General features: G+C 39.5%; 1 protein-coding gene across 4 annotated transcripts in view; it reads left to right on the top strand.

The window, feature by feature from the left end:
- Nucleotides 1-6519: 6519 nt before the first annotated feature.
- Nucleotides 6520-13030, top strand: part of CBR4 (carbonyl reductase 4) — a 78208-nt gene continuing 71697 nt past the window's right edge. For all 4 annotated transcript variants that reach the window (XM_081269809.1, XM_081269808.1, XM_081269810.1 and 1 more), the window contains exons 1-3: nt 6520-6866; nt 9972-10092; nt 10829-10965. In XM_081269809.1, coding sequence (XP_081125935.1) covers nt 6725-6866; nt 9972-10092; nt 10829-10965 — 400 coding nt within the window. In that variant the 5' untranslated portion in view covers nt 6520-6724. The remainder of the gene's footprint in view (nt 6867-9971; nt 10093-10828; nt 10966-13030) is intronic.

Below are 13030 nucleotides of genomic sequence, written 5' to 3' on the forward strand. Positions count from 1 at the left end.
TCTTGAGCTTCTTACTTTTGATCTGGAATAGTTCTCATGGTAACATTTCTCTACCTGACTCAACTTACATGATCGGCGGTGATTGAAAGATATTATCAAGCAGTGTCTTTTTGCAGCTTGGTTGTAGTTGAGAAGAAAATGAGCAGTCACATTGCTATTAGTTTGCTAGGGCTGGTGTAAGAGAGTATCACAGACGGGGTGGCTTGAACAACAGACGTTTATTTTGTCACAGTTGGAGAGGTTGGAAGTCTGAGATCAAGGTCTCACGGGGGATGGTTTCTGGTGAGGACTTTCTTCTTGGCTTGCAGACAGCTGCCTCACTGTGTCCTCATGTGGCCTTTCCTCTGTGCACACACAGAGGGGGAAGGAGAGGGAAGATAGGAGGCAGAGGAGGGAGAAGGACAGTGAATGTGGTATTTTCTCTTCTTAGCAGTACACCAGTCCTGTTGGATTAGGGCCCCTGCCCTTAGGACTTCTTTTAACCTTAATTATTTCTCTAAAGATCCTATCTCCAAATGCAGTCCCATTGGAAGCTAGGACTTCAACATATGAATCTTGTGGGGGCAGGGACACAAATCATTCCAACACACATTAATCCTGGTTGGAGGCCCATTTTAATTAAAAGCTTTTGTGAGTGGCTCAAGCTTTCTACCCTGCTAATCAAAATCCAAACTGAGGACTGAGTCTCTATATGAGGAACAAAAAGCAGTTGCAATGAGATCCACACAGTCTCATCTGTGTGAGCTGGAAATGCAGAAGCCACCACACTGCAGGGCCTTTTGAAAAGTTAAACTATCTAGTATTGGTTCTGGCTTTCCCAGGTGGACTTGGAAGAATCAGAACAGGCAGAGCCCAAGTGTAGGGAAGGCTGCCATCAGGAGGCCGGTCATATTTGAGAAATATCCCAGAGCCACGTCAGGTTCTCAGAAACAGATCTGTCAGTCAATCTGAGAAACTGCAGGACCAGGGTGTCAAAGGCTTCCTTAGGTCTGGGAAACACAGCAGGTAAATTAAGAGCCAAGTGACAGAAGGGCAGAGTGGAGGAGGAACCCACAAAATAAAAGAGATACAAGTGGAATAATAGGAGGCTGGGGTCAGAGGATTGAGGCCAGCTTCAGAATTAATTTTAGGAACACTGAGTTCTGTTAAGGATGGCTTGTCAGAGGTGCTTCATTGATTGGGTTCCGATCTTTCAAGTCACTAAAAGACTGTGGGTAGGTGACAAGAAGAGTTTCACAAAATGTCACGCATTATACTCTTCCATGGTATCTCCTGAAGAAACGTCCAAGTTAAGTGATCTTATCTGGGATTAATGTGAACCCTGTTTTAACAAACGGTCTCTTTTATCTTTAAAATTGAATTTTTAAATTTGGATTTTATTCTTTGTGTATAAATTACATTATCTGCTACTTCACCTTATATAATACTAGTGGATTAAAGACTGTAGTTATTATTCTTTATAATATTTCTTCCTTATTATTTCATTTTCTTTATGAACATTATATTCCCAAAGAACCCTTCTCTGACGCCCTCTCTTGGCAGTCTTTACTTTTCCTTTACAGGTCTTCCTGGAACCTTTGTAATTAAATAGTAATTGCATGATTAATTGTTTAACATCTGTCTTCCTTGCCAAATTATTTTCCCAATAAAAGCAGGAGGTAGTTTCTAATTCCAACACTAGCTCTTACCTAGAGCAATGAATTCTTTTTAAATGAGTTTCATTCACTCATTTGTGCATGAATTTATTTAGTATTCATAAGCCTTAAGAACAGTGTTACAAACAGGAAAATAAACAAACAAAAAAAATAGTGTGATCATTTCTATCTTCAGAGAGTTCACAATTTAGGACAGAAAGTTCTTAAACATTTTGGCCAAAAGTTCCCATTAATAATCTGGTGAAAGAGGTGGCCATTTTCCCCAGAAACCACTTATCTGAAATGGACACAAGACTTTGTATTTACTTTGCAAGATTTGCAGATTCCTGGGAATCCATTCAGTGCCTTCCTAAAATTTTCCAGACTCTGAGGTCAAGTTTGCCCCACATAATGGACTTGAAGACATATATAAGGTCAGGAGAGGGATAAAGGGTAGTGTCAGCATGTCCTCCTACAGGTCAGGAAAGATATCCACTGAAGAGATAGTTGAGCCATGTGTTGGAAGATAAATCTGATTTTGCCAGAAGCGGGGGCATTGGAGGTTGAGAAGACAGGATTCAGAAAATCGTGGAAGTGTGAAAGAGCATGTCACTGCAAGCAATGGAAGTACCTTGAACAGCTGAGATTGTGGAACTGGAGGCTGGGTGAGTGTGGGGTGGTGGTCGGAAATAGTTGTAGGAGAGGATACTGGAGTGGTAACTAGATATGGTGGTGGGCCACATTCAAAGTTAGCCGTGGTTGATGGGGAATAATTTTTTTAAGGGACTATTAAAATCAGATTTGTATATTAGAAGGAGCCCTCTGGTGGTGGTGTCGAGGGTTCTGGAGGATAGTGGAGTAGCTGTATGGGTATTCAGACCCCAGGACCTGGACAAACATGGGCAACGGTGTTTATGGAGAGGGTATAGACTGGAGTGATATTCGGGAAGGAGAATCAGCAGGTCTTTGTGGCTGATTGGATGTGGGGTGTGTGAGAAAGGGTAGGAATAAACTCCAAGGTTGTGTCTTAGGCAACTGAGTGTGCCAGGATGCTGCTGCGTTTAGGTCGCCATGGGTATTTGCTTAGGCCTGAATTCCAATTAAAAATAAACAAACAAAAACAACAACGATAAAAACCCAGAAATGCTCAGGAGTCCATTTTTTTTTCATTTCTTTCTTTGTGCTTAAAGTGAAATAAGCTTTTTGTAAGTGATTAAAAAAAATAGTACATTCCTTACACTTAGATTACCCAGCAGATTGGATAGAAGAATGTCAACAGGAAAATCAACCTTGCCTTTTAATCACAAAAGTTATTCCCGTGCAGCCACACGGAGGCAACTTTCTAATCTTTCTTCTTGAAATAAGAGCTCAGGCTGTATTGAGATGCTAGATTGGCCACGTACAATCTGGGTAGGGCAGATTACTCATCACTGCCTAAAGAATTCTGGAAGTCTGCATGCTTGGCAGGAAAGGTGACAGTTCAATTACAAGTCTGCCAAGTTGGATGCACTTAGCATAGTGCACTGTGTAAAGGGGATTCTCAATAATATCATAGCTGTGAATTTCTTGTAAATAATTATTTTTTATACATTTTGAATCTCAGACATTATACATCTTGATTTAGGATAAAAATATCCATGAAAGGTACAACCCTCTTAATTAGTTGCAGATTCAAACTTCATGTGACAGAATGGTAGGCTTTCAATTAAAAATTGTTTATATCAGTTCTTTTGATACGTAATTTGCATGCGATACAGTTCACACATTTACAGTGTACAATGCTTTCAATTAGTCTTATTTGATTTAGTTTTTTTCTAATTTTTGGCAATGAGGTGATTTGTTTTTTAGTTTTAGGTGGACATAGTACCTTTATTTTCACGTGGTGCTGAGGATAGAACCCAGGGCCTCATGCATACTAGGCAAGCACTCTACTCTAAGCCAAAACCCCAGCCCGATATTTGTTTTTTAATCAGAAAAATAAAAGTCTTTTTAAAAATTTTAGAATATCCTGATATAGGGGCTGGGGTTGTGGCTCAGCGGTAGAGCATTTGCCTAGCACATGCGAGGCCCTGGGTTCGATCCTCAGCACCACATAAAAATAAATAAATAAAGGTATTGTGTCCAACTACAACTAAAAAATAAATATTTTTTTAAAAAAGAAATCATTTAGAATGTCCTGATATATAAGGCATTTTCTCTTCTGATTATTAGAGCCAAGATAAAATGTTGGTTTAAATTAAAGACAGTATAAAATATGGTCAAAATATTGCCACAAAAGTGATATGTTTACTGAGAAGATTAAAGGTGGGTCATTCTAATGCTTTTGTTGATGTCCTGCTAGGTAAGAGAGACCCAGTTTAATTTACAAGCCCTTATTTTGCCATCAGGGAATTAGGGGAAAACTTCCTCTGCCAATAACTGTCCCAGCTAAGGGCTGAGATGTTGTGATGGGTTTATTCTCACCCAGGATAATAGTGATATTGTATAACAGGGAAAAAAATTATACCCTTGGGGTTTAAACTGACTATTGAAAGAAAAACTCAACCTTTCCATTTACTGTATAAATATATTTTTTCATTTACAGTGAGAAAAGTAAGAAGATTTTGAGAATTCTGAATGTCACCTCATATTATGTGTTAATGATCTTTGTGACAGATGGCACAGATCTAAAAACCATATTGTCTTGTTAAAATATCAATGTGTGAAAAGAATGTAACCCCTTTCCTATGAAACAGACAGAACTGTCCTCAAAGACTGAACTTCTCTACTTTGCCATAAAATGCTGGATGGCAGGATTACAATCTGCATGTAGCTTATACCTATGTTGATAATTTATCTCTAACAGTTTTGCCTTCCAAGATTGCATACAGGTGTAGAGTGGGAGAGGGGTTTAACTGTCTCAGATTTGTTCCATTCCATCCTGATATCATGGCTAGTCTAATGGTTCTAAATGTAGCTTTTATTTTCTTACTTCTGGAATTAAAGGACTACAGAATCTCCAATTTAAATCTTGCATATGGCTTTAAAGCCTGCTATAACCCAACACCATCTTGCCTTTCCCGTAATCAGGCATACAAAGACTCATTCTTGTGTCTGAAAGTTTGCTTATATTGTTTAACTTATTGTATTTGCTTTATAATGAAGTATATTAGATGCTATAAAAATAGCCTTACAGTCTTTTTTGTTTACCATGAAGAGCATTTTCTACTATCAAGAGTATTGTGCCTTTTAGGGGATCCACAAAGAGGGAATTTTGCTCAGAACTTTCTGCTGCATAACCAAGATGTTAATTTCTTCTAGAAATTGCTATGTGTAATTAATTATATTTCCTTTGTTACTTTGACCACTAGGAAATTCAGAGTCACATGTGCATCTCTCATCTAGTACTTACTATATTCTCTTTATTTATTTGCAGTGCTGGGTATCACACCCAGGGCTTCTCATATGGTAGGAAAGTGCTGTATCATTGAATTACACCTTCAGCCCTAAATAGATTCATCTAGCATGACTTTGTATTAAATTTTTCTACTGACCTCACTTTATTGTCTTTACTTGGTGAAGAAGGAGCAGTGCCTTTTTATAATAACTTACTCTTTTGTTCTTGCAAACCATTTCAAATCCTTTTTAGAATTAAAAAAAAGCTTTTTAAAAATGCTCAACTTGCTTAATCTTTTTACTCTTTTCCAACCTCATCCAGCCCTCAAATCCAGCTTTTCCATGCGTTCTTTTATTCTTCATTGACCCTTTTCTGAGTTCTTGTGTTAATATAACTTTGCACTTTACTAATTATGGTTTTACTCCTTAGTTTTCATGTGTATTAGTTCTGTTGCAGCAGGTTGTATGTTTTTTGGTGGCCGGGGCCATGGCTTATACTTTTCTGAAACATCTAGTGCAATGACCTTGTATCAAGAACTTTCCTTTTTTTACACTATATTAGTAACAAATAATCACCTTTTAAGCTCATTAACTCTCAGAGCACTCAACACCCCTTATTTAAAGGTGCAGGACCTCCATCTCTCTTTTTTGGCGGTACTGGAGATTGAATCTGAGGGCATCTACCATTGAGCTAAATCCCCACCCCTTTTTATTTTTTACTTTGAGACGGAAGTCTTACTAACTTGCTCATGCTGATCTCGCATTTGCAATCCTCCTACCTCAGCCTCCAGAGTAGCTAGAATACAGGCGTGTGCCACAAACCCCCAGGAACCCATTTTTGTCTATAGCACCCTTGTTTCATCCAGCTGAGAAGACTGTTCATTGATTTAAAAGTTTCTTGAGCTCCTTCTGTGTTCTTTGACAGGGCATTCATGCTCACAGCATCCTTTGAGATGGATGGTAATGCCTGCCAGTGGGAAGGCCAACTTGGGGGAGGACTAGGTAGGGAGTTTTGGCATGAGTCCGATACCTGGGAGCCACTTCTTCGACAGGGAGGAAATCAGGTCTGCAGCCAAAGTGAAAGTCTGCAGCCTGGGTGAAAGGTAGACACCTGAAGCCCTGATACATCCACGCTCAACAGTGCACACATTCTGGGTGCTAACTTCGATCATTTCGGCGATCAACTACTCTTTTCCGGAGGAAAGTGCAGTATGTTGTTGACAACCCTGTTCTGAGCAAACTGGGACGCGTGGTAACCTGGGCTGTAATCCAGATTCCCACCTCCCAGGGTGGAAAGAGGCGTCCCTCAGCAAGAGGAGCCCACCCCGCACTAAGCAGGAGCCCGTGCCGTGCCCTCGGACGGGAAGACTACAAGTCCCAGCAGTCAGCCGAAGCCCGTCTGGGCCAGTCTTCCGTCGGCCGCGCGCTCGGTCGCCCACGTTCTAGTAGGGCGCTGCTTTGGGGAGTCCTGCGTACTGACGTCAACACGCTGACGACGGAGGTGCGTGCGTGCTGACGTCAGCGCGTTTACATCTTACTCTTCGCGGCTTCTTAAATTGCCAGAGTCTGTGGGCTGGAGCTAGCGCCTGCTGGGGTGTTGTGCGGCGGCTTGGCTTTATCTATCTATCCATTTATTTACTTATTTTTTTAAAAGCCCGAGGTTTTCTGGAGAAGGGCGGCAGCTCTCAGCCAAGTTTTCGACTCACGAGTTCAAGATGAACAAAGTGTGCGCTATTTTTGGAGGTTCCCGGGGTATTGGCAGGGCAGTAGCCCAGTTAATGGCCCAGAAAGGCTACCGACTGGCGATCATCGCCAGAAATCTGGAAGTGGCCAAAGCCGCCGCAGGTGACCTCGGCGGTAGGTACCGAGCTTGTTCAGCTGCGTGACTGCAGTCCCGAGGGCTGAAGTTTCGTGTGTAACACAAGCGACTCTGAGGGTTGGTGATTCAGCCGCGGATCCCTAGGATAGACCTGTTGGTGCAGGCCCCTACCTGCTCGCACCTCAACGCCGCCTGCCGCCCAGGGCTGGGCGCTGGGGGATTTTAGTAAGAAGTCGCAGTCTTGTAAGGCCCCACTAACAAGCCTTCATTTTCCTGCAGCCTTTGCTAATAGTGAGGAGCTCTGTTTTGGCATGTGGTAGGAGAAAGCAACTCCACACTTAACTTTATGTGGGGGTCAGGGAATGATCCCTGACTACAGCTACAGGGTTAAGTCTGGAGAGGTAGACATGCCATGTAGAAAAAGCTCACTTTGGTTTTCCTGAGAGGTGTTCCTGCCACTATGCGAATGCCCAAAGCAGTGCATCAGAGAAAACCTCTTTTGGGTGCCAGCCGGTTTTGAGATACATCTGGTTTGCTTTATTACATCTATTAAGAATTTTAAGTCATTGATTCCCTTTTTTTGTGAATTTTGTAAGTAATTGGAATTTGTTTGGCTCAGTCCTTTTTATTACCTTCATTTTTTTTTTCTTATTAATGGGTCAGTTATTGTTTTTCAAACTTAAGTCTCTTGATGGTAAGGGTAAAAATGACGTCTGAGGGTTTGAAGATACTAAGACCGAACCAATTAGTAGAAGAGAGAAGAATACTAGTAACTTATTATCAGGAAGGCTTTGGGAGGAATAGAATCCTGGGGGTGTTAAGTTTTGTGTTTTGTTTTTAAAAGAAGTTGCTGATAGGTTTGGTACCACCAGCTCAGACTCATTGTTTCCTTAGTTTGGGAAAATACTTGGCTCTCTAAAATTACAACTGGAAAATTTCCATTAAAGAAAGAAGTCTTTCAGCTCATATTCATTGCCAGTATATGACCAAGGAGGGAAAAAGTGGTGCTTCTTGCTGGGTTATGCCAAACCATCAGTGTTTGCTGATTAGGTTAAAAACCGTCAGTTGAGTTTTAGAGGATAATTGTGGACCAATAAGTCTTCACATGAAAGCCAGGAGTGAGACAGGTGATGCTTTTGGGCATTTCATTTCCTTGAATCATGTGTTTCCCGAGTGACTGATTTTCATTAGTAAAGTGTGATTTTTCCCAGGTGTCTTACTGTTCCCAAAGGCATGAGGGGATAATGTTAGTGTATACATATTTGGCAAAATCAGGCAGAAAATAAGCAATTATTTTAGTTTATAAAAATTGTACTATTTAGAGTATAGATATACCTGACTTGACAATGTGATGTGCATTCAGTAGAAACCAGTTCTTTCAGGCTGGGGTTGTGGCTCAGCAGTAGAACCTAGCACATGTGAGGCCCTGGGTTTGATCCTCATCACCACATAAAAATAATAAATAAAATAAAGGTATTGTGTCCAACTATAAGAAAGAAAGAAAGAGAGAGGAGAGGAAGGAAGGAAGGAAGGAAGGAATCAGTCCTTTAAATTTGAAATGGCTGGACCTAATGGCTGAGGCAGGAAGATGACAAGTTCAAGGCCAGCCTCAGTAACATAGCCAGGCCCTAACAAATGAGTGAGACCTTGTTAAAAAACAAAACAATTTTGAATTGGGATCTACCCCAGGCTAGTGATATGCAGGATGATACTCTTGATGCTGAGCAGTGCAACAAGCCTTAGCTCCCAGGCAGCCATGCAGTCAGGAGGGGAGACACCCCATACTCTGCAGTGTACAGTACTGCTTAGCTTCCTGTTTGGTAGGTTAGGTGCATGAAATGCATTTTCAACCTATGATATTTTCACCCTATGATGGGCTTATCTAGATGTTACCCCATCATAAATCAAGGAACATGTATTAAAATGGTAGATTATTAAGTAGGGAATATTTTTTTTTTAAAGAGAGAGAGAGGAGAGAGAGAGAGAGAGAATTTTTAATATTTTTATTTTTATTTTTTAGTTCTTGGCGGACACAACATCTTTGTTGGTATGTGGTGCTGAGGATCGAACCCCGGCCGCACGCATGCCAGGCGAGCGCGCTACCGCTTGAGCCACATCCCCAGCCCCAAGTAGGGAATATTTTATTTTCCTTTGAAGTATGATTTTTTGGCATTTAAACAATTTTTGAAAAGTGGCTATTTTTGAGAGGTAACAATTACTTTTAGTAAAAATGATTTGTAGTTTTAGCTCTTTTTTTATGGCTTTCTTTGTTGTCTCATCTATACCGATGGTCAGGCTTTTATATATATTATATATGTATAAAAATAGTTCATTTTTAGTGCTTAAAAAATAACAACAAAAAAGAAACCTTGGAGTTTATCCTCAGGACTAAAGAAACAAATTAAACCTAAAGAATTAGACATAAGTTTCAAACAAGGAATATGAACCCAGAAGACTGTTGAATTGGGCATAACAGGTTTCGTGTTAAAGCTATAAACATTATTATGAATCTTAACAAAGCACTGCAAACTTGAAAAAGGATCCCACAATTTTATAGATTCAAAGCAAAGTTTTATTTTTAAAAATAAAAACAATCTTTCTAAGAGCCAGGATCTCTTAGCCAGGTGCTGTAGCATATGCCTGTAATGTCAGTGACACCTGAGGATGAGGCAGAAGGATTGAAGTTCAGGGTCAGCGTTAGCAACTTAGTGAGGGAACTGTCTAAAAATAAGAAGGGATGGGCATGGAAAGAGGTACAGTGGCCCTGGGTTCAATCTGCAGTTAAAAAAAAAAAAAAATCCAAGTTTTCTCTGTTTCCCAGGCTAGCCTTGAACTCCTGGGCTCAACCTATCTTCCTCAGCTTCCAGAATGACTATGATTACAGGTGTGTGCAACTGTGCCCTACAAAAAAAACAACAAAACTTTCCAAAGTTTTCAAATCAACTTTTGTTATATTACTTTCTTGTTCCCTGCCCACCCCATCCCAGTTTAATTTGACAAGTGAGAGCAGGAACCTATGAAATACTTATCTTTTATCTCTAGGGTTAGCACAAGCCTACCATGTAGTAGGGGCTTAACAAATGTGTACTGTGTAGATTCAAAATTTAAGTTATAATTAATTCTAATGTAACTTTGTTTTGTAGGAAATCATTTAGCATTTAGCTGTGATGTTGCTAAAGAACATGATGTTCAAAATACATTTGAAGAGATGGAGAAACATTTAGGTCAAGTAAATTTTTTGGTAAATGCAGCTGGTATTAACAGGTTGGTCATAGATTTAAGTAAATTTCTAAGTTTTTTTTTTTTTAACCCATTTAGGCTTTTGATTAGTATCAGTTAATGTATTAGTTAAGTTGTTTTACTTGTAAGAAAAAGTGTGTGTTTTAAAACTTTTCCATGCATTCTTTTCTTTCATATTGAAATAAGTGTCTAGTTTGATCAGTTTTAATATTTTAATCCTCATCAATATTGAGCTGTTGAATGTTTCTATAACTCTAAAGGCTGTTTCTTCTCAATACTTCCTCATAGCTAACCAGTATTCTGAATTCTGTCACCGTGTGTGTGTGTGTGTGTGTGTGTGTGTGTGTGTATACGTGTATTTTTTTTGTGGGGGGAGTATATGAACTGATGGAATTATAGGGTAGGCATTCTTTTATAAAAAATAGATGAATTTAGAATAATATACTAATTGTCTTGCTAAACAAGGCTTAGTATGGCAATTGCTTAGGCTATTCAAAATATTTTGGCTACATGGTACTACTTTTAGCAATTTGGAATGTTTGTCACTTTAACTGAAATTGGTAGGAACTACCTTCCAAGTGGATCCTTTCTAAAAGCTTATCATTTATTTTAGTGGCTCACAAACCAAGGTCAAAATAATACCCTCTAGGCATTCTATCTCAGATATGAAGAATGTCTTACACTCTTTCCATCAAAATGTTACCTATGTCTTGACTTTAAAAAAATTGTTATTAATTTACATGCTGTTTATTTTTTGTAGGGATAGTCTTTTAGTAAGAACAAAAACCGAAGATATGATATCTCAACTTAATACTAATCTCTTGGGTTCTATGCTGACTTGTAAAGCTGCCATGAGGACTATGATTCAACAACAGGGAGGGTCTATTGTTAATGTAGGTGAGTTTTTATCTTTGTGGGTTTATAATTATTGTGTATTACCATTAGCATATTTAATCCACTAATTTGTAACTTTCACTTATGAAATTTATCTTTGTATTATCTGTTGGAAAAGATTTAATTAGCTAATCAATGAGTAAAACAGGAATCACAAATTCACATCCTGATGGGACAGGCGGATGTTGACCACCAAGTATTAGAGAATGGCAGTAGAGGTCATGTGATAAATGACAGAAGACATTTAGGTTCAGTGGGTGTTCAGATCTAGTCGATTTTTGGTGTGCATGAATGTGGTTCCAGTTTTGCTAATAGTTTGATTTTTCAAGAGAAATTGGGCATCCTAATTTTTATGCAAAGCCTAATTTAAATTTTTATGTGAAGCCTAATTTTAAAAATATGGACAAAGAATTTAAAAAAAATTGTGGACACTGGGTAGTAAACAACAATTATTGTAGTAGTTGCATAAATTTGCAGAAGTTAAAGTGACACACTTTCAGACCTTTGAACATTCCTGCATTGTCTAACATGAGCTTTTCAGGGGACACTTTATATCTAAACCATAACAGGAAGTGAAAAATTCATATTTCCTGGTATTTTTACTTTATATTTTCTATCTTTAGATATGTTTAAATACACAAAATACTATCATTACACAAATACTTTACAATTGCCTGCCGTATCCAGGGCAGTAACATGCTGTACAGGTTTGTAGCCTAGGAGCAATAGACTATACCATGTAGCTTGGGGTGTGTAGTAGACTCTACCATCTTATTTTGTGTAAGTGAACTCTGTGATATTTGCATGACTATGAAATCACCTAACAGTGGTTAATCTGTATGTGCCTGTCATTAAGCGATGCATGACTGTATAATGTAGGTAAATTTTTAATACTGGATTTGATTATAATAGAAAAAGTAGATTTTTTCTTTCTTTCTTTCGGGTACCAGCTATTGAATCCAGAGGCTCATAACAACTGAATCACATCCTTAGCCCCCCACCCTTTTTTTTTTTTTTTTTTTTTTTTTTTAGAGAGAGAGAGAGAGAGAGAATGAATTTTATTTTTTAGTTCTCGGCGGACACAACATCCTTCTTTGTATGTGGTGCTGAGGATCAAACTCGGGCCGCATGCATGCCAGGCGAGCGTGCTACTGCTTGAGCCACATCCCCAGCCCCATCCTTAGCCCTTTTTAACATTTTCTTTAGAGACAGGGTCCTGCTGAGTTGCTTAGGGCCTCACTAAGTTGCTGAGGCTGGCTTTGAACTCAGGATCCTCCTGCGCCACTGGGACTATAGGCGTGCACCACTGCCCCTGGTGATGTTTTCTTTTTCTGAAGTAAAATTACTTAAAAATTTTTGTGAGCTTATTTAATTTTTGTATCATAAATACAGGTCAGTGGTGCAGAAAATTACTTCCCTACTTTTGTTTTGCAAGCAATTATTTGCATATAGCTGATATTTTGAATTATAAATAATATAATTTATGACTTATATAAATATAAATTACATAGTCTTTAAATGAAGTCACCTAAGTGCCGGGTTTCTGTTCTCCAGACTAAAAGGCTCAGGGGTCACTCCAGTTGAATTGGGCTGACTGGGCTGCGTAAAATAACCACACAAGAGACACAATACCTTTTTCTTTGGGGTTGCTGTGACAGCTCCTCTGACCTTAAGGGTCCGCAGGAAGAGAGAGCAGGAGCATATGCTGACCCCTTTTATTGAGGAGAAGCTATTCAAATGAGGCAAGGTGTCAGGTTTCAGGGGGGCTGAGTCTGTCCTCATGATGTCCACTGTCAGCAGGTTGACTGACACCTAGGTAGGCCGCACCCTAGGGCACAGTAAGAGAAGGGGACACACACAAGACACTTCCATGGAAGATTCTATCCTAAACAGGGCAAGGGGTTATATTACAAAGGAACAGGTGAGCATAGCTTCACCCATGGCGCTGTAGCAAGACACACCCATGCACGAGACACCGACCCTCGAACCCAAGAAAGGTGGGGAAAGCTCTGCCACATTTCTGTGTCTGAGCGCCTCAGCACCCAGCCTGGGAGTGTGACCCAGTTAT

Source organism: Spermophilus citellus (assembly GCF_964194105.1).
Source record: "Spermophilus citellus genome assembly, chromosome: 16".
Classification (NCBI taxonomy): domain Eukaryota; kingdom Metazoa; phylum Chordata; class Mammalia; order Rodentia; family Sciuridae; genus Spermophilus; species Spermophilus citellus.